The sequence below is a fragment of the Lissotriton helveticus genome, chromosome 2_1 (assembly GCF_964261635.1).
Source record: "Lissotriton helveticus chromosome 2_1, aLisHel1.1, whole genome shotgun sequence".
Taxonomy (NCBI): Eukaryota; Metazoa; Chordata; class Amphibia; order Caudata; family Salamandridae; genus Lissotriton; species Lissotriton helveticus.
The window spans coordinates 266202905-266230221 of NC_136059.1; the positions used below are offsets into that span (position 1 = coordinate 266202905).

The window sequence follows — 27317 nt, forward strand, 5'->3', positions numbered from 1 at the left end:
ATCAAGGCACACTGGAAACAATAAAGTAATTGCAACAAAGAGTTTGTGACTTTTTAAATAGTTTGTTGTATGAAAGAAGCATGGTTTCTTCAACAGGAATGATCTCCAGATTTCCATCTGGAAGAATTAACCCTTCAAATAAATTTGCGATGTAGCCAATGGAGAACTGTTTGATGTGGAAGAAGTAAAGTGTGCCAATGTCACAGTCTCACATGACATTCTGGTCCAAACACGTCAACATTGCAGCAGATCATACCTATACATTTATTTAATGTTTTTGGTGTTATACCCATGTGAGGTGTTAGTGCACTTCAGAAAGCAACCACCCCAGCGAAGCTACTTCTCTTTGCAATTAAACTGTGGAGCTGAATGCCGGGAGAATAACAAATGAGGTATTAGAAGAGAGAACATAGGAAAATAGTAGGCGAGATAGGTAGTCTTGCAAAGGCGAGTTAGAAGCAGAGTTCATGTAAATCTAGGGACTTTTTAGAATTGTAATAAAATGCTATTGTGCCAGAGGGTTTTCAGTTTTATACGAAGTTGAAGGAGATCACTGAGGTGCCGAAGGTCTCTAGTTCTGCACCCTGTTATTTATGCTAAAGCAACATTCTTAAAGTAATGAAGCTAAAGGTTAGGAATCTGACCCATGTGCTCTGAAAACTTAAAATAGTAAATAGCCAATAAGCAATTGAAATATCTACATTTCTTAAATTAATATGTATGGCAGGTGATGATGGACTAAATTATTGGTGCCAAAGCACCATTCATTAAAACAATGTAAGTGAGTCATATCATTTTGCAAAAAAATCTGAAACATTAAACTTATCTTGCTATTGAACAGCAAATGAAGTGGATGCTTGTGGAGCACAGATTGTTTCAAATTACACCCTGCATTAAGTAACTTCATCAAACACGAAGCTAGGTGGGAACATGCCTTAAGTGCAAATATCAGCTCTAGAAATAATTCAAGTCCAATCCCCTCTGATGGTATATGACAAATTATATTATAAATTTGATTCTGTACACATGGCCAAATTAACCTGTTCTGTAATAACTGACCCGAATCTGAAGTGTGTTGGTGTCAGCACATTTTCACTGTATTATATTAATTGGTCAACCATTGTTGGGACTTTCCCCTACTCGGGCTGTCCAGGGGTGGCTTGAATGTTTTAGACGTGTCTCCCCATTTCAATGGGCATGTGCACAGCTCTGTATGGCCTGGTTATGCTACAGGTCCTGTGCAGCATGGGGCAGAGGTGGAAGAGTGTCGACTGGCCATTGTTTGCGGCATTGCAACTGGTGGCGTGTGCACCGCTCCCTTGCGGGGAAAACCATTCCCTGCCTTCCCCTCATATGAGGCTTTGTTGCTTATAGATAACTAATTTTTATTATCATTGTCACTTGTTGACTGTCATGTCAATCTTGGAATTGGGACAACATATGTAATGTTTCTCCATCATAAACCGTTGCTCGCCATCTACAGATTTCCTGAAATTGCAGTTGGCGGCTCATGCTTGAGTGCAACTTCTGGCATTCTGGTGGGATTCGAGGGCTATAATTTTGCTGTCTGGTAGGAGCATTCCAGGCACACGTATTGCAGAGGCCTTGTTCAGCAGGTGCAACACTGCGAGCTTATGTTCAAGCAAGTGAATCTTTGAGCCTTGCTCTAGTGACCTACTGAAACTTCAGCAAAACACTCGCTTGTGCCGCCATACTGTTGCATGTTGTGACTACTTGCCTGTTTTTGCCAAGAAGCTTTTGTTATGCAGGTTACGGTCTAAAGATCTGTATACGATCTTGGTGGTAGAGTCGTTAATGGTTGTTGTCCAGTTATTCACCTTGCTTGTCTTCTGTTTCCCTATATCCACAAATTCTACTCCAGTTAGTCCCTTCTTAATGCTTTTCCGTGGTCTAATCATGACCCATCATTGCTTCTACGGATAAATGGATTCTGTACTGCTTAAGCATGTGATCAATCTCCAGCAGTTCTGTCAGTGATGAATCCCCCCCAAGTTCCCTCTTCACAGCCATCAAGAGTAATCTGAACAACAAAAACAATAAAAAAAAGTTTTTAGTCATGATTAACTTAAAACGGCGCAACACAAACAGGTCTTTTTCCACATATTAAAATAATTGTTGGTGAAGTATGTTTGTTATTTGCTTCTGCTGAGGCATAAATGAACATAATGCTTGCAGGGAATCTATAGTCATATAAAATGTTTGAGTGCCAGTTACCAACTGGGAGAATGCATCCGAACTTGATCGTGGAAAATAGAATCTCAAGGTAGCTCATACGTTATGGAGTGTTCCGCGCTTACAATCAATTTCATCATAAGCCACATAGTCGAAGAATATAGTAGATCCAACAAAAATATTTTTCAAACCGCTATCACTAAGTGGCAGAATTAGGTGCATTGGGCTATAAATATTCATCATCTTTATCTGAAAACTATGGCAATAACATTATTTCAGTAGTTTGTATGCAACCTATAATGGTTCAAAGCATTTGTGTTATTGATTTCCATTGTTTTGCTGCTTTTGCCTACAGGGTCGTAAAGAAGGTATTGATGTCAACCAGGAGTCATTTGCTCACCAGGGCCCCGGACAGACCGTTACAAACTTTCTAGATGCTGTTAATGTCATTAGACCCTCAGCGATTATTGGTGAGTGAAGGACCAAGTACGGACAAGTGCAGGCAGACTAGGTTTTTTTGTTGCCAGAGGAATAACAGAAATAACTGAAGGAGCAGCTTCAGCTGATGCTCTTGACATCAAGAAAAATAATGAAAATATGTGCTTACTTACATGGACCAAAATGATGAAAGTAACCCTCATTCTCCTGAAGTTTAATTTCGGACTTAAAGAACTTTGCACTTGTTACTAGCATTAAAATTATTTTTTAATCTGTGATTATTAATTTAGGTGTTGCAGGTGCCGGAAGATTTTTCACTCCAGATGTTCTCAAAGCTATGGGCTCCATAAATGAAAGACCTGTCATTTTTGCACTTAGTAATCCTACAGCGAAAGCTGAATGCACCGCTGAAGAGGCTTACACATTAACGGAGGTAAGTAATGACAGTAACCTTTATTAGTTCAACAAATGGCAATACTTAATCCGATCTCATAAGTTTCTGTAGCATTTAGATGCATGAAATATATAAAAAACATGGTTATATTTTTATAGAAATAATATCTGCCCTAGTTATTAGAATTGGATTTATTGTTGACCTCTGTTTAAATTGACAAAGCAAAATGAGGTTCAATGGTAATGCGCTAGATATATACCAGGTGAAGAAAGGTATCTGTAATAAATCATTATTAGGTGTGTCAGGAAGTTCATTTATTCGAAGCCAACCTTTGCTGGAGCTGCTAAACTTCCTTTTTCAACGAGTAGCTCGTGAGCTACTGGTAGCTTTCCTGTAAGTAGCTCTCCTGTATGCATCCCAGTTTACTAAATTAGAATGTTTTGCTTGGCTGAATTGCTGAACTTATGCAAAACTTGAGTATTCAACACATAAATGTCTGTATTTTCAGAACTGATAAGCTTGGAGAAAAAATGCTTAATTACCAAAATGTATTTAAAGCTAATTTTTAAGTGATCAATCATGTGGAGAGATGTGTCAGTTATAGTATTACTTTTGAGCTGGGGGCATTGCAATTGTGATTGTTATGTATTATCAGATAGAGGCATTCCAAATGGACTAAGCCTCTTTTTTACCTAACTGCTGGCAACCCTGCCTGATGCACTGAGGTGATCACTGCTAGTAATCGTACAAATGATGGCCATAGTGTAATCTTGTCTGATGTGGTCATTATTACAACACTAACAATACTAGTAGATCACAATTATTTTCACTGAACATAAGTAGCTCTTTTTACACAAACAATTGGCGACCCTTGAGGCTAGACCATGTAATGTCAGTTAAAGCCCAGGACTGTAAACATGGTATCCCGATGACACGCGCTAGGAAGCAGTCTTCGGTTGGGTGTTTGAAAGTGTGCAATTATGAGTCTCAGGAGAAATATTTCATGCTGCTTTTTATCTTGTCGTACAAAAGGGGGTGGTAATGGACTGAGCATCTGAATCAATCAAACACTCACACCCAGTCAAAAGATCTGGGTTTAATCCATCACCGTTCTTTAGCCCACTCTGCCACCCCAGTTCAGACATGGCTATATGCAAATCAGTCTGACCCTGTGCCTCATGGGAACAGTCCAGCCCGAACTGCCAAGCCATGTCTTCCATGGACCGGAAACAAGCTTCCGAGGACCGGTTTCTGGCATTCCAGCCATCTTCAGCCCGGCTTGCTTGAATCCAGTGGCAAAGTGAGCAAGGGACTCACGTCTGAGCATACCCTGCCACACTTATGGCGGCCAAAAGCAGTACAAAAGGAGGCACAGGGATGCTTGTTTCCGGTCCATAGAAGACATGGCTTGGCAGTTCGGGCTGTACTGTTCCCATGAGGCACAGGGTCAGACTGATTTGCATATAGCCATGTTTGAAATGGGGTGGCTGAGTGGGCTAAAGAATGGTGATGGATTAAACCCAGATCAGTTGACTGGGGGTGAGTGTTTGATTTGCTCAAACGCTCCGTCCATCATCCCCTTTTGTAGCACTTTGTTTGCCCTAAGTGTGGCAGGGTATGCTCAGACGCGAGTCCCTTGCTCACTTGGCCACTGGATTCAAGATAGCCTGACTGATGAGGATTATGAATCCGAAACCGGTCCCAGGATGCTTGTTTCCGGTCCATGGAAGACATGGCTTGGCAGTTCGGGCTGTACTGTTCCCATGAGGCACAGGGTCAGACTGATTTGCATATAGCCATGTTTGAAATGGGGTGGCTGAGTGGGCTAAAGAATGGTGATGGATTAAACCCAGATCAGTTGACTGGGGGTGAGTGTTTGATTTGCTCAAACGCTCCGTCCTCATCCCCTTTTGTATCGCTTTGTTTGCCCTAAGTGTGGCAGGGTATGCTCAGACGTGAGTCCCTTGCTCACTTGGCCACTGGATTCAAGATAGCCTGGCTGATGAGGATTATGAATCCGAAACCGGTCCCAGGATGCTTGTTTCCGGTCCATGGAAGACATGGCTTGGCAGTTCGGGCTGTACTGTTCCCATGAGGCACAGGGTCAGACTGATTTGCATATAGCCATGTTTGAAATGTGGTGGCTGAGTGGGCTAAAGAATGGTGATGGATTAAACCCAGATCAGTTGACTGGGGGGTGAGTGTTTGATTTGCTCAAACGCTCCGTCCATCATCCCCTTTTGTATCGCTTTTTATCTTGTCAGCATGCCTTGCAGATTCAGTTTTCAGTCGTGTTACTGCTGGGAACTGTGTCTTTCTAGGGGATTCTTGTAGATGTTCCCATGTGTACGTCCTGTTTAATGACTATCGGCCACATGCATCATTGTAGGATTTTGCATTTCCTAAATTGTGAAAATTAAGGAATCTCAATTTAGGAATTGCAAAATCCTATGCATCAACAAATCCTAAATTGTTTTAGGATTTCTTAATTTTCGGAATTTGCGATTCCTTAATTGCGAATCGCAATTAAGGAATGGCATTACATTGATTCCTATGGGCCTAGAGGCCTTGCAATGAATCAACAAATTGCGAAGTGCAAAAAAAAAAATGCAAAACGGCATTGATTCCTATGGGCCTAGAGGCCCATAGGAATCAATGCCGTTTTGCATTTTTTTTTTTGCAATTCGCAATTTGTTGATGCATTGCAAGGGTGCAGAGGGGGGTCCAAAGGACCCCCCCCCTGCACCCCGGAAATGTATTTTAAAGTGCATGTTTCACACACACATGTCCTAAGGACATGTGTGTCTGTAACATGAAAGTTTAAAAAATGCATTTTTGAGCATTTCCATAACTTTTCGCAAATTACCACGAGGTTCAACCTCGTGGTAATTTGCACCCCCTAATTGCTAATTCGCAAGTTGAAAAACAATCCTCCATTGCTTTTAAGGAATCGCAAATTTGCGATTCCTTAAAAGCAATCGCATTTTTGGAAATCGTTAAAAATAGCGATTTTCACAAAAATGTATGATGCATCCCATAAACTTATTTAGGAATCGCAAATGGCCGAATTTACAGATTCGCACCGTTTGCACTTCCTAAATAGGTTGATGCATGTGGCCGTATGTGTTTTAAGCAAATGATTGCATTGGTGGAATGTTAAAAGTGTGACCTTTACGAAAGGGGAACATTTCTTAATCTCTACAGGAAGCTGCTCTACTGTGGCATGTGTGCAAGTCCAAAAAATGGTACATCGACAGTGCATAAACCATGTAGGCAAGTGGTTTATGTTGCAGGTTCTGAAACTCCTGGAACCATCTGAGTTGAATGGCAGTACCACTGACCTGCAAAAGGTGGATGTCACTGAAAGTGAAATTTTGTGTGAACGTTTATTCATTGAGGTTTTTTGGTTATAGTATGCAGCACTTCACTCCTGATTTAACCCCTTCGATGCGGATGACAAAGCCAGCTCGTCATGGGCGTTACCTGCGCTACGCGCATGACGAGCTGGCTTTGTCACAAACAGCGTTTTTTTAAATTTCAGCGCACAGCGGGAAAACCCGCTAGCGCGCATGCGGTTAAGGCTCCCAGTTTTCTGTTTTTACTGTTTTTTACTGAAAAATACAGACCGAAAACAATGTGTTTCTTGCATGTATTTATTTTTGAAAGCGGGAAAATACAGAACATTGTGCTTCTTGTGAGTGACTCTCCATGCTGTCCTTAATGAATTGCTGGCCAGCAAGCAGCTTAACAGATAGACAGCATGGTGAGTTAAAAGAGAGTATGAGATATTCCTAAATACAGGAATATGTTTACATCCATTTGGATATAATGCTAATATTGACCTGTGGCTTTAGTGCATGTTATATTTGGCTGCTTAAATTGCTCGAATCAACGTATGAGTGCATGTTTTTCTGTTAAATATATGAGGAAATATATCATTATACAATTCCGCTTCTTCTCAAAATACAAAATGAAAATGGATAAATACAGCAAGATGGCAAAAAAGAAATATGGATAAATACAGAAAAATCTAAAAAAAAAAAAAACATTAACCAGAGTCCGACTCATGATAGTTGTTTTCTGTGGGATTATCTGACATGTTCATGGTAGATGTTGGACTGACGCCATTAAGGCAAAGATATCTAGGGATGGTACTTGTCCAATTTGTTGTAGCTTGAAATGGAAGTGAGTTGTATTTTTGATCAAGTCTGTGGTCTTTGCAACCGGAGCTTTTAAAGTGGTTTCAACTAAATCAGCGGTATGTTCTGTGAGGGTTTGATGGCACATGCCTTCCAACAAGTCCCTACGGGGTTGACTCACAAAGGGCCTTCACACTCATGGCAGAGGCCCTACACTCGTGGTGGGGGCTCGAGAATGGACCTTTGCAATCGGTAATTGCAGTACAGAGGTCCCGCCACGACTGCGGGGCCACCGCCAAAAAATGCAGAGTCTCTTTGTGAATTGGGCCCTGAGGGTGTTTGAGCTCAAAATGGGCTGAGACAAGACAGACCTGTAATCGTACTGCAATTGTTAAAAACAAGCTACTCGCATGCGGAAACCGCTGCAGACCAGCTGTGAAATTACTGTAGTCACCAGTGTGATGCCTTTATTTTATTTTGTTCTACAGGGCCGTTGTCTTTTTGCCAGTGGTAGTCCCTTTGGGACTGTCACTCTAAGTGATGGGCGAACCTTCATACCAGGCCAGGGAAACAATGCATATATTTTTCCAGGTGAAGTATAACTTATTGTTCATAGGCCTTTCTGAAAAGGTTCCGACTTGAACTAATTCTCTGAAGCACTTCATTGCTTTTGAAAGAACTTGTGCTTTTGGTAATGCTATATTTATCTGTTAAGCTCTTAAACTTCACTTACTTGGACATTAAGCCCCTGTATACCCTATCGGGTGATTAACCGCACTTTATAAATCTTGATTGATCAATTGATTAACATCAAATGAATAACTAGAAATTTCACTAAGTCATGCATCAGCCTACGGAATGAAAATCCACAAAAACGTGATAAATGTCTTTCAAATGCACATCATTAAAGTACTTGACTAATGCTTTAAAAAAATATGTATTTAAGATTGTATTCTCTAAACTGATGGGCCTTGATGTTTGCTTTTGCTTTGCTTGAGTTTTTTATATTAATTCTGATGTACCTGAGCTAGACTTTAGTTTACCTTTTGAAAATTGACTTTGGGGTGTCGGTAATCTGAATAGGCCTATGCCTATATTACATATCCGTTACAATGCCCATGACACGCCGTTAACTGAGTGTGTCCATTGCAGACCGAAACAGTGCCCCCTAGGTCAGTAAATACACTGACCCCAGCACAGCAGCTAACTAATGTGACATCCCCACTTCAGGCATGAGTTAAAGGCAGACCGGCTGTCTGAAGCAGCAAATGTGCAGCAGCCAGTTTACGTTTCACTATGCAGGCGGCATCCTGACTTGCATACGAAGTGAGCAGAGGCCCCCCTCTACATACTTGTGCCATACACTAGACCAGGAGCATAGACGTTCGCATAGCTCAGAGAGCTTGCAATTAACATCCCCTGCCAGACGCTGGGCCTCCATATGAATACAGAACCCATAGAACAATGTCACACCGCTCTTCATATTCTTTAACAGCAAAACCGTCTTACATTAATAAGCATGATGCCTCTGTTACAACTTAACACTTAACACCTGCCAAAAGAGTATCGCAGATTCTACACATCCACTCCCAAAGCACACGTCTCTGCCAATGAACTTCCATCTACCCTGCAATAGCCTCCCGCTAACATCCAACACAGACAAAACTGTGCCAACCAGCTTATGAAGTTTAAAATTGATTACCTACAAATTGTAGAAAATTTAGGTATTTCCAAAAAAACAAAAAACTGCTGGAATTGCTTGACATCTTTGTTTCTGGTTTCCTGACATGAACGGCTAGGGCTGTCGCCTTCGAATCTGGGGACCTGGGTTCGAGTCTTGGCAATGATGCTGAACATCCTGTGATTCTGGGTAAATCACTTAATCTCCCTAACAAAAATGAATGTGTCCTCATGTAATGCAACTGGTGCTATGTGAAGCGCTTTGATATCCCATTCGGGTCAAGTTCGCACTATAATAAACTCTGTAAAAAAAAAAAAAAAAAAAAAGTCCTATTTCATGAACTTACTACTATAACTAGTTTTGGACTTACGTAATCGTGTATGAAGACTTGCACATTCTTCAGAATAAAAAGGGTATTATTTTACTTTCTGGCAGAAGTCTGACTCTCTGTGGCACACTGTGAGAGACAAGTAAGGTTATAAATTGATATGAGCTCAGACTTAAACATTCTACTTTAAAAAATAAAGTGTAGGTGTATTAAATGAATTCATACTTGCACTCCCAGACAGATAGGTCAGGTTCCTCTGGTTAATGCCTGCTAAATGATCCTCCTCGTTGGCATGCAAAGATCTTGTTTCCGTGCCCCACCTTCTCTCCTAAAATAATTTCTAATCTTCCCCTTTGTTTTATAACTATGGATTTGTGTTTTGTTGGCCTGTGATGCAGAGAGAAGAGATTTACCCGAGATGACTGCTTCGGAGCCCAGGAGAGAAGCCGAAGTAGCACAGAAAGAAGTGTAATGAGTTAGACTGGGCATATGAAGGCAGGCTGGAAGCAGATTTAGAAGATTATTGATGGGTAATATCTAGTGTAAGGTGGAGAGTGAAGACGAGCCACCACCACAACCGGAAATGCAAGGGTGTGGTTAGCTTTATTACCCTACTGGTACATGTATTATCAGCTTTTTTAATGAATCAAAAATTACTTTGTTCGTTTTAATCATAAAAGTACATAAAATATAACATTCATCATAAAAATCGTCCTAAAATATCACCAAACTGGTCTCCTCTCACAATGAAAAACACTAGCTTAAAACCATGATATATAAAAGCAATCCTTGACATTAGATAATAGTTGCCAATACAACAAAACTAACTGAACTTGTTTAAAATCCTTATTTATAAAAGAGGGTGGATATGCTTGTGTCATAGAGATGCATACTTATGGCATAAAAAAACGACCTGGATTATCAGCTTTTAAATTCACCCCACTGTCACATTCAGCTTTGACCCCTGTTTTGGGAGTGGGCAATTAATATTCAGTAATCCTAACACTAGTAATCCGTGATTCTGGAATAATGTGTTCCCTACGCTCTTGTTCGAGTTGTGTTGGCATTTCTATATCGCAGAACAGTGAAAGAGTGAACCGTAACATGTTTTTTAATACAAACCTTTTTTTTCATTGCAGGTGTGGCTCTTGCTGTAATACTTAGTGGTGTGAGGCACATCAGTGACCAGGTGTTCCTAGAAGCTGCAAAGGTGGGCATTGAAGAGCAATGAATTATGTATTTTAATAACTGTCAATTTTAAAAAGATCTCTTTACTTTAAGTGTACCCATAGTTTGGTGAATTATGTTTACAAAGAAGAAACCGGTTTTCCCTAATGAAGGATAAAGAGGATAAATGGTTATTTTAAGCATACAACAGTTCTATTATTGATTGCTCTTCTGCCTGGGAGAGTTACGCATGTAGAAACATCTTCAGGATTCAAGAACATTAGGCAGGAAACATTTGGGTTCCTGTGCCAGGGGTTTCTTTTAGTCCGGTGAAGGGAAAGCGGGCCTACCCCAACACCATTGGGCACAAAGATAGAAAGAGTGGAAAAAGTACATACGTGCATAAGGGAGGCAAAAGAAGGAAAGAGAAAAATAGTTGAATGTAAAAGAAGAAAGAAAGGTTATCAAAGAATGGGTGGGATAAAGTGATTGGAAAATCTTGAACAGAGAGAAAAAGAATGGCGGGAATAGGCTGAGGAAACATACCCCCAGGCCTTCTTTGCAGTACAGCAACATGCAGCCACCAAAGAAACGAACGTATGCAGAGTTTTAGGCCTGACGCTTCCCTACAGATCTCTGCTAGTCCGAAACAATGAGCTTTAGAATTTCATAACCCAAGCTCCAGCCAGTATGCAAATGGCTCATCACAGAAACAATCCTGGCTTCGCCATTTTGGAAATCTGTATAGTTGAGGAATTCCAAAATATGTATTCTGTTCCTTTTTGATAAAACTAGAGCAATCAAAGTAAAATATCTGTCTTCAATACTCCAATAGAAAAAACCTGATTATTGCTAGTATAACGAGACTCTAACTTCAATACAGGTACTTTGTGAAGGAGAGAAGGAACATATTAATTATTGGTAGTTGAGCTTTCTAAACTCTTCTGCCAGTGAACTGTGAGTTAGAACTACCCATTGAGATAGCTAAAAAGCTGCCCCCTATGTTGAAAGTATTCTCTGACCCTCACAGCATTATATTTGAAGAATAACTCTGTAGGAATCATTGGGCTATGAAGACTGATCGGCATCAGGATACTTTATCAGACACTTGCAGCATCAGCTTTAATTGTATTGTTTGATTTAGGGTTTTTGTGTTTCTAAACAATCCATCAACGCTGATAAATTGACATGGTTGACTTTCCTTTTCAGTAAATGTCTATGTAACCAGCCAGTTAATAGTTACTGTTCAATGCATTCTTCCATCTGCTTCTCAACCCTATTTCTGTCTCTGAATTTGAATTAACGCACATTGTCTAAGCGTTGCACCATTTCTTGTTGTATATCAACTCTTATCTGAGAATTGCAGTGTTTTCATAAGAGCCTTTGTTTCATGCAGACCTTGACGGAGCAGTTAACCGATGAAGAATTAGCTCAAGGTCGGCTTTATCCACCATTGTCCAATATCAGAGAAGTCTCTATCTGTATTGCTGTGAGAGTAAGTAAATACTGTAGAGTCTGTGCCTATGAAAGTTGCCTGATATTAAGTATAACAGAATGCACACTGACAACGTTATTATATGTGGTTGACTAGATGTGTAGAGGGAGTAACTGTCTTTTTAACATATAGTTTGAGGTTCTTGAATCTTTAACTGTGATTAAAATTGCTAACCCCTGGCTTCTTCGCCTCCACGCATCCAGTCCCCTTACCTCTGACCCCAGACTCCATTTACATTCTGACAACCATGTATCATGTTCTGAAACAGAGGACACTTTTCTTACAGCTGGCTCTGATCAGATTGCACAAGAGATGTGGCACTTGGCTACCAAATACAACATTTGTCTCCTGGCAGAGCACCATCCAAGGACAGCCAAGGACTTTTTAGAGCAAGTCAGCAGTCACAATCAAGGCACATATGAGTCGGAACTGAATCCCAAGCTTCTTAACTTATATTTCCAAAGCCAGCAGCAGCCGGCATGACTCACGGGTGTGGCAGAGTGGGATGGGGTAGCATGGGGGCGAACAATGGGGGGGATGTATTCACTTACCTTGATGCCAGCGCCAATCCCACATCTCGCTCTCCTCCTATTCTCATGGTGGGACAGGAAGCAGAGGAGAAGAGCCAGTCTCCCCAGACCAATCAGCGTTGTGATTGGTTTTGAACATCTTGGTTCGGCGCTAAACCAGGGAAGGGGAGCCTGGGTTTGTTCTCCATGCAGGCTGTAATGAGAATGAGGAAAGTGCGCATGGCTGGTTTGGGCGGCCTGAGAGGGCTGACCAGTCATTGCACACTTTAAGAGTGGGTAAACCACTCCTCCCCTGCTCCGAGAGCAGAGCATCCCCACCCGCCCGGAAAGGAAATATAAAATGATGATAACTTAAGGTTATTATCATTTTATATTTGCTTTACTGTGTGCTGCCCCAAAGCAGTGGGGTGACGCTCCTCCACCATAGCGGAAGAACTGCCACTGACGCTCACAACCTCTAGATCTGTTTGCTACAGTCCAAAACAAACAATACCCATGCTATGCATCCAGGTTTCCTCACCCCAAATTGAGTCCAACTGGTAGTACTGTAGGTTACTTACTGGCGCCTCTCCTTGACAAATATGTGACTACAGGAGTTGAAACCACTGTGCTTGACCATGAAGCCATAGTCTGTCCCAATTTGGGTTGACGGAGAAAACAGTGAAGGTAGGGTTTCTTGTCTCACCAATTTTTGCATGTGTGTACTCTTAATGGGTAGGGATCCTAGTATATCCCTGATGAATGCCTTTGACCCATTTTTAGGCACACGAGTGGCAGAAACATGTTTATTAAATAAAGGGATGAAGGGGGCATTGTACCCAGATATATAGATCGGATCTTTTTAATCATACCTGGGGTAAGCTATAAAGGTAATTCTTCTGGTATACTGTAAGGTATTTTAACACTGTCTGGATCTCTGTCCTATCAAGGCATATATTTACCAAGCACTCCCTCAGAGAAGATGCCCTGCTAGTATCATATTACAAGGTTGGCATGATGTTGCTGATTATGAAGCATTTAACTTGATGTGGGTGAGGCTTCCTCATCCAGAAACAAATGGTTTCCCTATTTCCTAGGGTTCGTATAGGATAGGAATCCGCCAATCTTAAGGTAATGCTCTGTGGATAACTGGCCAGAGATATTTGCATATGTTATTTCACTAATCCCAGCAGTGGTTGAAAAATACACCAAGCACTCCACATGATGTTAATCTTAGTTGCACCAACATGGGTCGAGTATGTTTGGTACTCCCAGTTGCTCAAAATGTCACTGGAGCTGCACTGCAAGCTCATAGGTTTGGCCCAGTTTGCAGACACTACAAAACCGGCAGATTGGCCATCCCAGCCCTGAGATCAGAGAATTTGGTTACCTTAACTTAGCTTAAGAGTTTAAGTATTCTTAAGGAAGCATGATGCTGCCCAACATGGGTGTGCTATGCGGCAAAGTGGAAGTACTTAGTTCATTGCTGTGAGTGAACAACTGTTCTACTGGGTGTACCGCCACCATACATAATGTGAAACGTTTATTCCCTTAAGGAAGTCCTTGCTAATGCTCCTATTCAAGTGCATTGGTCGATATCACCAGCCTATTAACATAACAGGCAATACATTTCCCATTTCCTGACATTTAAGCCTTCTTTGGAGAATGAGGAAGGGATACCCTTGCTAGAGCACTCAGTGTGCCGACATGAAATCTCAGTATTATCCCTACAATACTTACATGTCTGCCTTTTGAACCATTTCACTCCTACTCAATACAGGCTTTGCCCTTAACATGAAATTTTATTTCTGGTAGTGTCGCCTCCTAGCCATAATATGCAAACTCCAAGCACTGTCAGTGAAGAACCTTTCCTTTAAGTCAGTCATGAAAATGTAGTCTTGTATTTACATACACAATTCCTTCCAACGGTTGTCAACTTTTCATCTTCGTAAAACAGTTGAACATTGCTTCAAAGTCCTTCAAACAAGAACAGTCGAAAGGGCACTGGGTTCACTAGATGTCATACAAGCTTTATGTGCTACATATACTGATCCAATCCTTTATGCAAAACAAAATAGTTACTGGTCTCATTGACCCCCCTCCCCCCACCCTGACCCCTTTGGAAATACATTTCTAAATGGGTGTAGTCGGGTGAATTGTGTAACACATTCAGATTTGCAAATACGTGACACTAACCGACATCACACAATCCACGCATTAAATAGTTGGCTTTTCTTGCCAACTTCCGCATGTAGATTTTTTTTTTTAAAGCAACAAAATGGCCATCTGCTCACACATTCACAAAACATCACTGTGAGGACATGCATGCCAAAAATGTAACTGAAGTAGACCAAACAGTTTAAAACATGTTGTCTACTAAACTACTGCCTCTACTTCCCATCTGCTTCTTTCCTAGGGTTTTGGAAACTGCTTTTTAGTTGGTGCAAAGCTTGTGAGCTACGACTGTATGTGCTGCAAACAGAAAATGGCACTTGTATGTAAACTAGTGTTTGCGGCATGTCATGTTGTAGACAGGCAACACCAGCCTCCTCTTGAGATTAAAAGTAAAGGAGTTGCTAGTATGCTTTACATAGTATTATATACTTCATATGAGCACTCGTACACACCTATTTAAATGGGGAACAAATCTAATATCTAAAGTGGAGCCTGCATGCCATCGCATTGTTGGTTTTGGCCTTGTTAGGAGTTATTTTCAAAACTGTCACGTCACTTAAAATCTTAACAACTTGTAATATTCGACACCAGCCGCAGCCTGTGCAGGTAAGAGTGGTGTGGCGGTGTGGCCAGGTGGAAGGGGATTTCGACAGACTATGAGGGAAAATTAATTATTTCATTTTCCCTCTTAATCATTTGTCGAAATCCCCCCCACCCCGCCTCATCAGTCTTAGCTGCATGGGCCGCGGCTGTTCGGCACCCAACACTAGATGGTAAGATAGTGCAAAGCATGTGATCTACAAAAGGACAAGCTATAAGTATGTTACAGAAAAAAAAAGAAATGCTATAAATGTTTTACAGTAACATTTTACTACTTTAATCTGAATGGCTTTTGAACTACAGGGCTGGCTTTAGCGCTGGTGGCACCCTGTGCAACAATGTTCGTTGCCCCCCCCCCTCTCATGGTGGAGGTGGTGACCACCTCCACCACGGATTCCCTCACCACCACCTTTTAACAGTCCTCCTCAAGTCTCCATAAACCCTCTCTTTCAGATGCATTTACTTCGTTATATAGCACCAATCATACCAGTGTAGGGTGTCGTAGGACTTTGCATCACATACATATTACACAGAGACAATCAATCATACATGTGTAAATCAGCATATAGGAAATGTTACAAAAGCCAGAGGACTACAAGGTGTAGGAGTGACATGCTATCCATACTGTTAGGCAGTATAGCTTGTGTGCTTGGTTTGGAGAAGCACAAACTCAGAATTGAAAACGGAACACCGTAATTGGGGGTTCTGTTCCATAATAAGACGCGATTTCTACCTAAATGAACCCTTTGCTCTAATCTATACTTTGCAGTGTACATGCTAGTTCTTTGGTGACAGTTAATAATTCACTGTTCTATATTAGGATTTTTACTTCTAAACTGCAAGTAACAAAAAGAGGTCTCTTAGAAAAGCAGTAACCTACTGACCTGCCTACTTAAATTCCATGCACTTTGTGATCTGCCTGGTACACTTTCTTTGCATCAGGCATAAGTATCCTCTGTGCTATTTTATGATCAGTCAAAACATCAACTAGACAAAACTCCGATCTCTCTTCAGGAAGAACATTAATCACCAGAGTTATCTTGACATTTTTATTCTTGCCTCGAAATTTCTAGAGCCAAAGAACGCGGCAGGAGGTGCTTTAAAAAACCAAAATAAACTTGCAAAAACAGCACCCCTGAAGTCAGCGCCCAGTGCAGTGGCACCAGTCGCTCCGCCCTAGAGCCGGCCCTGACCTTCGGCTTCCCATAGCTGCGACCTTGGTCGGAGTGAGCTCTGAGAAATCTGAGATGCTCCAACCATTTCTTCATCATGGTAGCCTTGTGGAAGGATTTCTGCTCGTGAATATCTGTCCTACTACGATTACCCCAGCAGGAGTACTTTTGGTAGAGGCACTGATGGAAAAGGAAGCATTTGCCTATTCTGATGTGGTTGGCAATTCATTTGTGAATGTAGCCTTAGCCAGCATATCTAGGTGATGCCCAAACAAGCCTATTTATGTCAAACTGGTTTGTTAAAAGACAACAGTACAACTAGTACTGGTTAGTATGTCATACTTCAGGATGGTATACTATTCTGCGTCAAATGTTGCTTCGAATGTGTTAAGGAAAGCCTAACACTAGATTGCCAACTGGCTGGCCCCTGATTAAGCAAGATGGCTTGATGCCAGATATAGAGAAAATGTAAAAGAGAGAGTTTCTTACCAGGAAAATGGTCAGAGATCCTTAACAGGACTGCTAGTGGCTAAGAGAAGGTGGTTCCTAGCATCACGAGAGAAGAATACATAAGCTTCGGAGAAAAAAGGTAACCATTCATGAATTAGAATTTACAATATTGAGAAATTACTACAGGAACATGGGCTAAAATGTATGTTCGGTCGCTTCCTAGTTTCAGTTCATTTCTTTGCAGCAGGGTATAATAAACGTGAACTTCACTTAAAAGTTTTGGAAAGTTAGGGCCAGATGTACGACGCTCAGTGTTTGCGACATGCAATTTTATTTTTTTTGCGAGTCGCAAACACTGATGTACATCAGTGTCTGAGACTCTGTTTGCAATTCCCTAATGGGTTGCAAAGGACCTGCCTCGTTAACACCTTGGCTGCTAAGGCAATTCCCGCTGGGTGCTGATTATCGTGGATTTCCATTGTTCATGACAAGGTCAGCTCGTCATTAGCACAGCTCCAGTGTACTGCATGACGAGCTGACCTTGTCATGAGCATCCAAGAGGTTAACATTCTTGAGTCAGGTCACAAATTTAGGACCCATTGGGAAAGGCCAGCACTCACAGTGATGGTGGCCTGCTAAAGTCAGCAGACCACCATTTCTCTGACTGTTATTCTAATAAAGCAGATTTTTTTTAATGCTGCCCATTTTCGTTAAAGGAAAACAGGATGCATTTAAAAAAGAAAAATGAAACGTTTGTTTCATTTTTTAAGAGCAGGCTGTGGTCCGTGGGACCACTGCCTGCTATTAAAGAACAGTTCCGCTGCCAATCACAAAGGGGATGGGGTCCCATGGGACCCCTTTCAGTTTCTGACTGGCTTACCACAAATCTGAAATTGGTGGTAAATGCGATTGTTTTGCAGCCACATTTGCGCTCGCAAAACAATCATACCACTCTGCGACTCGCTATTAAGAAGGGACGCCCTTTGCACACCCCTTTTTTTTTGTTTTTCTTTTCATCAAGAAAAGGCAGATTATGTGCGAGATCACTTGTATGCCAATACCATCGGCAGTGCATGATGTGATGCATGTAATAATCACAAATGCCAATGTAAATGTTTTACAAAAAAAGGCAGATTATGAGGCGGAATGCATCACAATCTGTGACAGTACTGTTTCTTTATTTTGTCTTTTAAACATTCTTTATACTGCTTGAGCAAAAGTGCACCTCAATAGTACCAGTTAACGAGCAGAATGCAGCAATCAATCACAATACCTGAAAAGTCATCGGTTAACCTTTGCAAAGGGTCTGCATTAAGCGAAACCATGTTTGCACATTTTTTGTAGCAACTTAAATAAAAAAGTTGTATTACTGTTTGCATCAAATCACCGCTAATTACAATCGGGTGCATCATGTGTCTCATGGCACCCCCCCTTCTTAATAGCGACTCCCAAAATAGGTTTGGTACATGCTACAATCCTTTTTAGCAGTCGCAAACGGGTCGTTTTCCAGTTGGCGATTGCTAAAGATGGTCGTACGTCTGGCCTATATTGTCCTATGTATTTGTACAGGAAGGAAAGTTGCATTTTCATAGCTTTCCACTATATTGGATAAAGGAACAAAATACATTTTGAGTGCCTGTGTCATTTCCAGAACTGAACCTTTACCTGTCCTATAGTAGCCTATCACACCTAGTTTAATTCTTTTTAAGCAAAAAAAGCAAAATGAACACTTTACGTATAATCCAGGTTACTGTTTTCATAAATTGGGTGTAGTTCACATATATAGAGTGGGTACTGACCTGTCAAGGTCACCCCCTTCTCAACGATTGTGACATTTACCATCTCAGCTGTCATTTTTATGTGAGGACGAACACCGTCACATAGTTCATTCAGTGATTTGGGGGATAAAAGAAATTCAGGAGCATGCCTACATCATTCTGCAGAGGACCTCCCATCCGTCTCCCTGGTGAGTGAGGTATCCTTTAAGGTAAGAGGATGTCTGGTGTTTCCCTCCTAAGGCAAGAGGAGAACCAAGGAAAACTCAAAAATTCGTTGGAATATTATGGCGAGATGTTTTAATGGGTAAAATTGCAGGCATGCTCTCAGATCTGCTGTTAAGATGAAAGGAGTGGTCCACCGTCACTACACTCCTTTGATCAGAAAGATCCCAGTTGCCTTTGCTCTCACTGCACCACAGCCAGCTCAACCATCACAACCAGTCATTTCTCATTTGCGGTCTTCTGCAGAAGCTTCAGCCCGTTGCTCCATAGGCAGATTAATTGCACGCAATAATTATGTGCTTTTCCCATCAGTTCTGTAGGACTGCTGAGGGAAAAAATCAGTAACCGATTCTAAAAGGTCTGCAAAAGTAGGCATGTCCACTCGCACAATGCCACCATGTGACACACAGTTTTATTCCTCATCACAGAGACACTCAGTGAAAGGCCACTATCATATGGTGAGCTGGAAGTTATTGCACCCAATTGGTTTCCAGCTCAAGTGGGTACGCTCTCCACAATTGGGCTGCATTTAAAACCGCCTTAGGACTTAGTTGATTTCCTATTTGCTGTGGAAGAGGAAAGGTGTTGCTTTTAGGCCCAACTAGTCAATGGCACTGCCCCATTTACCAAGGCCAAGCCCCCACCTTCCTATACAATGGCAACACTGTCAAAATGATTTAAAGTTTGGCAGGTATGGGAAAGGCATTATGAAATGCTTGTAATGTACGAGGAATGACTGGGTCTGACCACCTGGGCTTGCCCCGAAGCGGTCGCTCCCCCACGCTCCATCTCTTCCTGCCTGACCGTGTGCCTCATTGCTGCCTGCTTCCCTGCTGCCTGGACCCGTGACCGCGCGCATTGACATAGCGCTTGGTATCGTAGCCTGCACAGAGATAATAGTGCCCATTTGCGCAGCATTGCCGATTGAAAACTAACATAGCCTGCTCATTATAAAACTGAAAGTGCATCTGCTGATTAATTATTGTGCACGTTAGCGCTTCATTGTTGAGAATTAAATTGTTCATTTGTTCATTGCCGGTACTCAGCTGTGCCCCGTTTCAATTTTCAGCCTAAGTAGCCATTTTGTTGTTGTTTGTCCACCCCTGACCCGTGTCTCCTCCCCGCTCCCGCCTCCCAGCTGACCCTCCCTCCCACAGACAGAGTAAGCTCGTCCCTTCCTTCCTAACGCTGTGACCACCTGGGCTTGCCCCGAAGCGGTCGCTCCCCCACGCTCCATCTCTTCCTGCCTGACCGTGTGCCTCATTGCTGCCTGCTTCCCTGCTGCCTGGACCCGTGACCGCGCGCATTGACATAGCGCTTGGTATTGTAGCCTGCACAGAGATAATAGTGCCCATTTGCGCAGCATTGCCGATTGAAAACTAACATAGCCTGCTCATTATAAAACTGAAAGTGCATCTGCTGATTAATTATTGTGCACGTTAGCGCTTCATTGTTGAGAATTAAATTGTTCATTTGTTCATTGCCGGTACTCGGCTGTGCCCCGTTTCAATTTTCAGCCTAAGTAGCCATTTTGTTGTTGTTTGTCCACCCCTGACCCGTGTCTCCTCCCCGCTCCCGCCTCCCAGCTGACCCTCCCTCGCCCCCGCCCCCTCCACCATCCATATATGACAGATGCATTCTCGCGCAGCGTTCACCCGCAGCGGTCGCGCCCCAGTTGTGCCGAAGGTGCGCCAAAGGTAAGCCCGTCTACGCCCGGACCGCGCCCAGTGCCAGACCCCCTGGCCCCCTTACCACCCACCCCACCCACATTACATACGACCCCTCCACCCTCTTAGCCCTAAACACAGGTCGACTCCCCAACTGCGCCCAAGCCGCCCCTGGACACACCCATGGACCATTTACATGCAACTCCTGCAAGTATGACGGCACCAAGACCAACTCCCCATCTACTAACACCAAACAGAGATCTGACACCAACCACCTAAAATGCATCCTACTCAACACCCGCTCGGTCCACAGACACGCCATCGACCTTTGGAATCTACTAGACACCTTCTCTCCGGACGTCGCCTTCCTAACAGAAAAATGGATGAACGCCTCCTCAGCCCCAGACATCACCATCGCCATCCCGGAAGGCTACAAGGTAATCCGAAATGACCGCACCAACCAAACAGGAGGAGGCATCGCTATCGTCCATAAGAATTCCATCCGCATCTCAACCAGCTCAGACGTCAACCTCGCTAGCGCCGAACGCCTTCACTTCCAGATCCACACCGACCCCAAGACCACACTCAGAGGCACCCTCCTCTACAGGCCTCCAGGACCCCGTGCACAATTCAGTGAAGACATCACTGACTTTATCACCCCACACGCCCTCCCTTCCGAGGACTACATTCTATTGGGAGACCTCAATTTTCACCTGGAGAAAAGCAACGACAACAACACCACCACCCTTCTGGAAAATCTCGCCAACCTCGGACTCAAACAACTTGTTAATACCCCCACTCACTACGCAGGTCACACACTCGACCCTATCTTCACCTCCAGCAAACATATCTCCTTCAGTCACACCACAGCTCTCCATTGGACGGACCACAGCTGCGTTCACTTTATCTACAAAAAGACCACAACCCACAACAACCCTCAACCCACTCTGCGAAGAAACTGGAACAAAATCACCATCGACCAAATCTCCTCATCGCTTCTTCAAAAGCCCCCTGCCCACTCTTCAAACACCAACGAAGCAGCCATTAACCTCACTCATTGGCTAACCAACAGCGCCGACAACCTAGCACCCCTGAAAAAACGTCAAATCAAACTAGGCAGCAAAAACGCCCCTTGGTTCAACGATGATCTTAAGAAATCCAAGAAACTCTGCCGCTCCCTTGAGAAGGCCTGGAAAAAAGACCCAAACACCAGCACCAGGGACGCCTTCAAAAACGCCACACGCAGGCACCACCAACTGATCCGGACTGCCAAGAAAGCCGCTTTCAAAGACCGACTTGACAACAACGCCCACAACAGCAAGGAACTACTCAACATCGTCAAAGAGTTTACCAACCCCACTGCCAACTCCAACGATATCACTCCCTCTCAAGCCCTCTGCGACTCCCTAGCCTCGTTCTTCCACGACAAAATAGCAGACATCCACAACAGCTTTGACAACCAATCCGGAGACCAACCCACCCAACCTTCTGCAGTACCTTCACCCCCCTTGAACATCCTTAAGGACTGGAACCCAATCTCCACTGAGGACACCATCCGCCTGATGAACTCCATCCACTCAGGTTCCCCCACAGACCCATGCCCTCACCACATCTTCAACAAAGCAGATTCCATCATAGCACCACACCTCCAAGACGTCATCAACTGCTCCCTCACCTCCGCCACATTCCCGGATAGCTGGAAACACGCCGAACTCAGCGCCCTTCTGAAAAAACCCACAGCTGACCCCACCGAACTCAAAAACTACCGCCCCATCTCGCTCCTTCCATTCCCGGCCAAAGTCATCGAGAAAGCTATCAACAACCAGCTCGCCGCCTTCCTCGAAACCAACAAATCCCTCGACTCCTCACAGTCCGGCTTCCGGGCCAAACACAGCACTGAGACCGCACTCATCGCAGCAACAGACGACATTCGAACTCTACTGGACAATGGTGACACAGTCACCCTCATCCTCCTCGACCTCTCCGCAGCCTTCAACACAGTCTGTCATAGCACCCTGTTACAACGCCTCAGAAACATCGGAATCCAAGGAAAAGCACTGGAATGGATCACCTCGTTCCTTGCCGGAAGAACTCAGAGAGTCCGCCTCCCACCATTCAAGTCTGAGGTCACTGAAGTCATTTGCGGCGTACCACAAGGATCTTCACTCAGCCCCACCCTCTTCAACGTATACATGAGCCCCTCGCGGCCATCGCACGCCAACACAACCTCAACATCATCTCCTACGCGGATGACACTCAACTGATCCTCTCACTCACCAAAGACCCTAACACCGCCAAAACCAACCTACATGAAGGAATGAAGAAGTAGCCGAGTGGATGAAGCACAGCCGCCTGAAACTGAATTCAGACAAAACAGAAGTCCTTATCTTAGGTACCTCCCCCTCCGCCTGGGACGACTCTTGGTGGCCAGAGGCCCTTGGGAAAGCACCCATCCCGACGGACCACGCACGGAACCTGGGCGTCATCCTGGACTCCTCACTCTCGATGACCAGACAAGTCAACGCCGTATCTTCTTCTTGCTTCAACATTCTTCGCATGCTCAAAGAAACATTTCGCTGGATCCCCACCGAAACTAGAAAAACGGTCACCCACGCACTGGTTACAAGCCGCCTGGACTACGGAAACACCCTATACGCCGGTACCACCGCAAAACTTCAGAAAAAACTCCAACGCATCCAGAACGCATCAGCCAGACTCATACTAGACATCCCGCGTAAAGACCACATTTCTGGCCACCTGAAAAACCTCCACTGGCTCCCCGTCAATAAGAGGATAACATTCCGCCTCCTAACCCACGCACACAAAGCACTTTACGAACTTGGACCCGAATGCCTCAACACACGACTTTCCTTCTACACCCCCTCCCGCCAGCTACGCTCCTCCAACCAAGCCCTTGCTGCTGTACCTCGCATCAACAAAACCACCATGGGAGGAAGATCCTTCTCCTACCTGGCAGCTAAAACCTGGAACTCACTTCCCACTCACCTTCGCCTCACTCAGAACCACCTAGCATTCAGAAAGCAACTTAAAACCTGGATATTCGACAAGTAATCCCCCACCCTTCTTCAAGCGCCTTGAGACCCTCTGGGTATGTAGCGCGCTATATAAATTATTTGAATTGAATTGAATGGTCTGTAGGTTCATAAGAGAACAGTAATCGGCAGGACTAGACTTGTCCCTGGCAGCCATCATCTATTACGTCTTGGGAATATGGTGCATATATGGTCATGGAGTGCGTCCAGGTATTAGGGTTGCCCGATCATACTAGTTGGCTGGGCGCCATGTTTCCAGTTCTAAGTTTTTATTTGACAACATATGAAATTTTGGGACCTGTACTCCTGATTTGCTTCTATTGAACCAATTGGACAAAGGAAGCGATTTTTGTTAAATAAAAAAAAACAACAACAAAAAACATTAAAAAAAACATTAAGGTCAGGACCAGAAATATTGCAGCCCACATTCATGGAACGGTCCCTCAAACATAACAGGTATAAAAGGGTCCTACAAATAAAGTCCTTACATTTTTATGATCATAGCTATCACATATTGCTTGGATTGCTAATTCAAAACATGTATCTTTGACCATAGTATAACTTTTTCAAATAACCCGTTTCTTTTTTCAGGTCATGGAATTTGTGTATGCAAATGGCATGGCATTCCACTACCCAGAAGCCCTGGACAAGAATGAATACGTGAGGTCAAAGGTTTGGTGCACTGAATATGACTCCTTCCTGCCTGACACTTATGACTGGCCTGAATCTGCATCGAAGCCGCACACCGTGAAATAACATTCCAGGGTGGTTGTAGGTTTTATCCCCATTAGGGTTTCATTTCCAGATAAATATGCAATCATGTGTATGAGATTTTCAAGCACTTTTTTTTACTTATTTCTTTATTCTGATGAAGAATTCTTGTCAAAAATGGAAAAAGCACATTGAAACATAGTATACTGGAACATATATGTTATTCATCATGGCATAACAACTGAATTCCGCAAAATACTAATTTGAAGATCTGTACAGTTTTATTCTGTGTAGCAGCCAAATAAACTATTTGATACCACTGTAAAAACAGCAGTCTACTTTACTCTGTCTTCAGTGCATTCTTTTGCACAATCATCATGCACAATCCTTACAAACTAAAATTTTTAAAATAATGTTGTTCTTAAAATGACACTGCCGGTCTCCTTCATTAACATATTGTGGCTTGCTCAAGTTTAAATATCTATCCTCATTGTTAAATGATAAAAATTAAATTATTCTTACCGCCTATGTGGGCATCAGAAATGAAAAACTACATATGGAAAGAAAATGAAGACTAGTGTATTTCTGACCAAAATAATAATGAGGAATAAACCTTTATTTATTTTCAGTGGGTGGAAGGGAGGGATTTGGTGTGGGTCGCTCCTCGGGGCTGATCATTTCTATGCAGGAAGATGATAGTAGCATCCAATATTCGGGAGAGAAGTTGGCCTAATGGCTAGGGCGGTCGACCTTGGATCAGGGGAACTGGGTTCAAGTCTTGGAAATGACGCTGAACATCCTGTGATTCTGGGAAAATCACTTAATCTCACCGTGCCTAACAAAAATCAATGTGTGTCCTCATGTAACGTAACCGGTGCTATGTAAAGTGCTCTGATACCTGATTCGGGTCAAGTTTGCACTATATAAAACTCTGTAGTAAAAAAAATATATATATATATATTGTGTATATATATATATATATATATATATATATATATATATATCCTTCTGTATAATATCCTTCTGTATAATTTTTTGTGATTAAGGTTCCTTCAGCCATATTTGTTTTCTGTGCAGATGGTTTGAAGAAAGCTCTATGCTTTCGTGGCAGGCCGGCAGGACCCTCACTGAAGTAGTTCAATTGTAAACACAAGGAGATTATGGACAGAGCCCTGAAACTTTTCAGACACCCACCCCCGGTCACAGATCTGGGTTGAATCTATCATCGTTCTTTAGCTCACTTCGCCATCCCAGTTCAGACACAGCTATATGCAAATCAGTCTTGACCCTGCGCGTCATAGGTTCAGTCCAGCCCAAACTGTCAAGCCATGTCTTCCCTGGACTGGAAACAAGCATCCTGGGACCAGTTTCGGGCTAACAGCCCTCATCGGGCAGTTCGGGCTGTACTGTTTCCATGAGGCACAGGGTCAAGACTGATTTGCATATAGTTGTGTCTGAACTGGGGTGGCGAAGTGAGCTAAAGAACGATGATGGATTCAACCCAGATCTGTGACTGGGGGTGAGTGTCTGAAAAGTTTCAGCGCTCCTTCCATCATCTCCTTGTGTTTGCTTTGGTCGCCGTAAGTTGGCAGGGTATGCCCAGACGTGGGTCCCTTGCTCACTTTGCCACTGGATTCAAGCTAGCCTGGCTGATGAAGGGTGTTACCCAGAAACCTGTCCCAGGATGCTTGTGACCTGGCTTGGCAGTTCGGGCTGGACTGTTTCCATGAGACACAAGGTTAAAACTGATATGCATATAGCCGAGTCTGAACTGAGGTGGCGAAGTGAGCTAAAGAATGATGATGGATTTAACCCAGATCTGTGACTGGGGGTGAGTGTCTGAAAAGTTTCAGCGCTCCGTCCATTATCTCCTTGTGTTTGCGAAGTTCAATTGTAGACAAATGATTAAGTAGATTTACTCTCAAGATGGAACTCTGCACCAACTGGGCTAGAAGAGGTGCAAAGCTTTGGAGTCTCTTCTCGGGTTTTAGATTATTGTTGGACAATGCGGCCAGAAGTCAAAGTCTAGCACAGGATTCATGGTAGCATGATGCAAACCTTAGTCTACCACTCTTCTTCAGCATAGTGCCTGGGGGAAACGGTTCTTCTGGTACCTTCTTTACTGGTCTCCCAAGAGACTTTTAACTTCAGATCGCAATATCTTTCTTTCTCGTCACTTAAGGGGCTGAGTGCACAGGTACAAAATACTACTCTTTAACACTTACACGCATTTGGGCCCCAACAACAGACCTGTGCCCCAACTCGGATGACCTACTCAGGATATAAGGACAGGAACAGGCTTACTTGTACAGGAATTAAGCTCTTAAGCAGCACATGGGGCTGCTGTGCCCGTGTCGGGTGGGATGATCCACAGTTTGGCAGTAAATAGAGGAAACATTCACCTTTTATAGTAATAATTCAAGCCCTCAAGATATTGAATTGAACCTTCCCTAAACTGGACCAATCTCCCACTTTCGTTGCATGGACAACAGAAAGAAAGGTCTTTGAATTCACAGGGGCAATAAGTCGAACTATATTACAGGTTTCCAGCCTAGAAAACATGGACACTTCAAAGGCAGGACGCAGAAAGTGTTTCGAATGATGGCCTTGTTGGATCAATAGAATGATTGCCACCAAAGTGCCAGATGAGTGTCCCCCCACAGATACTGAATTGCTTATATCTATTGATGGGTCCATTAGATGGATCTAAAAAGAATATCTGATGCCTGGAGGGCAGATGATCACTGCACACTCTTTTTTTTCTAAGCATTAAGTAGTTTAACCTTTTAGATTAGGTTTCAGTATAGCACTGGCTCCATTTGCCAGTCCACTTTATCAGAGGTTTAACATACTCTAGCCTATCTGGTAAGTGCCTGATTATCCATTTGTTCTTTCATATCTCTTCTTTGATTCTGGTACTAGGGTTTCCACCAGATTACTCTTCTCTTCATTTAACCTCCACTGGTTCTGCCAGCAGTTCTGGTCCTGCAGCATCCCATCATATGTGCATGCTCTGAAATTCTCTTTGAGTTTATCCCTTATTTGTTGTACCCACTGGTGAACAGTGATGCATTACATTGGTTACCACAACCTCATGAATTCCACATAAGCACTTTTTAATAGTTATGTAATCTACTCTCTCTGA

General features: G+C 43.1%; 1 protein-coding gene across 2 annotated transcripts in view; it reads left to right on the forward strand.

Moving 5' to 3' along the window:
- Nucleotides 1–24500, forward strand: part of ME2 (malic enzyme 2) — a 129669-nt gene extending 105169 nt beyond the window's left edge. For both annotated transcript variants that reach the window (XM_078674800.1, XM_078674801.1), the window contains exons 11-16: nt 2549–2663; nt 2922–3064; nt 7653–7755; nt 10313–10383; nt 11737–11835; nt 24053–24500. In XM_078674800.1, coding sequence (XP_078530926.1) covers nt 2549–2663; nt 2922–3064; nt 7653–7755; nt 10313–10383; nt 11737–11835; nt 24053–24217 — 696 coding nt within the window. In that variant the 3' untranslated portion in view covers nt 24218–24500. The remainder of the gene's footprint in view (nt 1–2548; nt 2664–2921; nt 3065–7652; nt 7756–10312; nt 10384–11736; nt 11836–24052) is intronic.
- The last annotated feature ends 2817 nt before the right edge of the window (nt 24501–27317 follow it).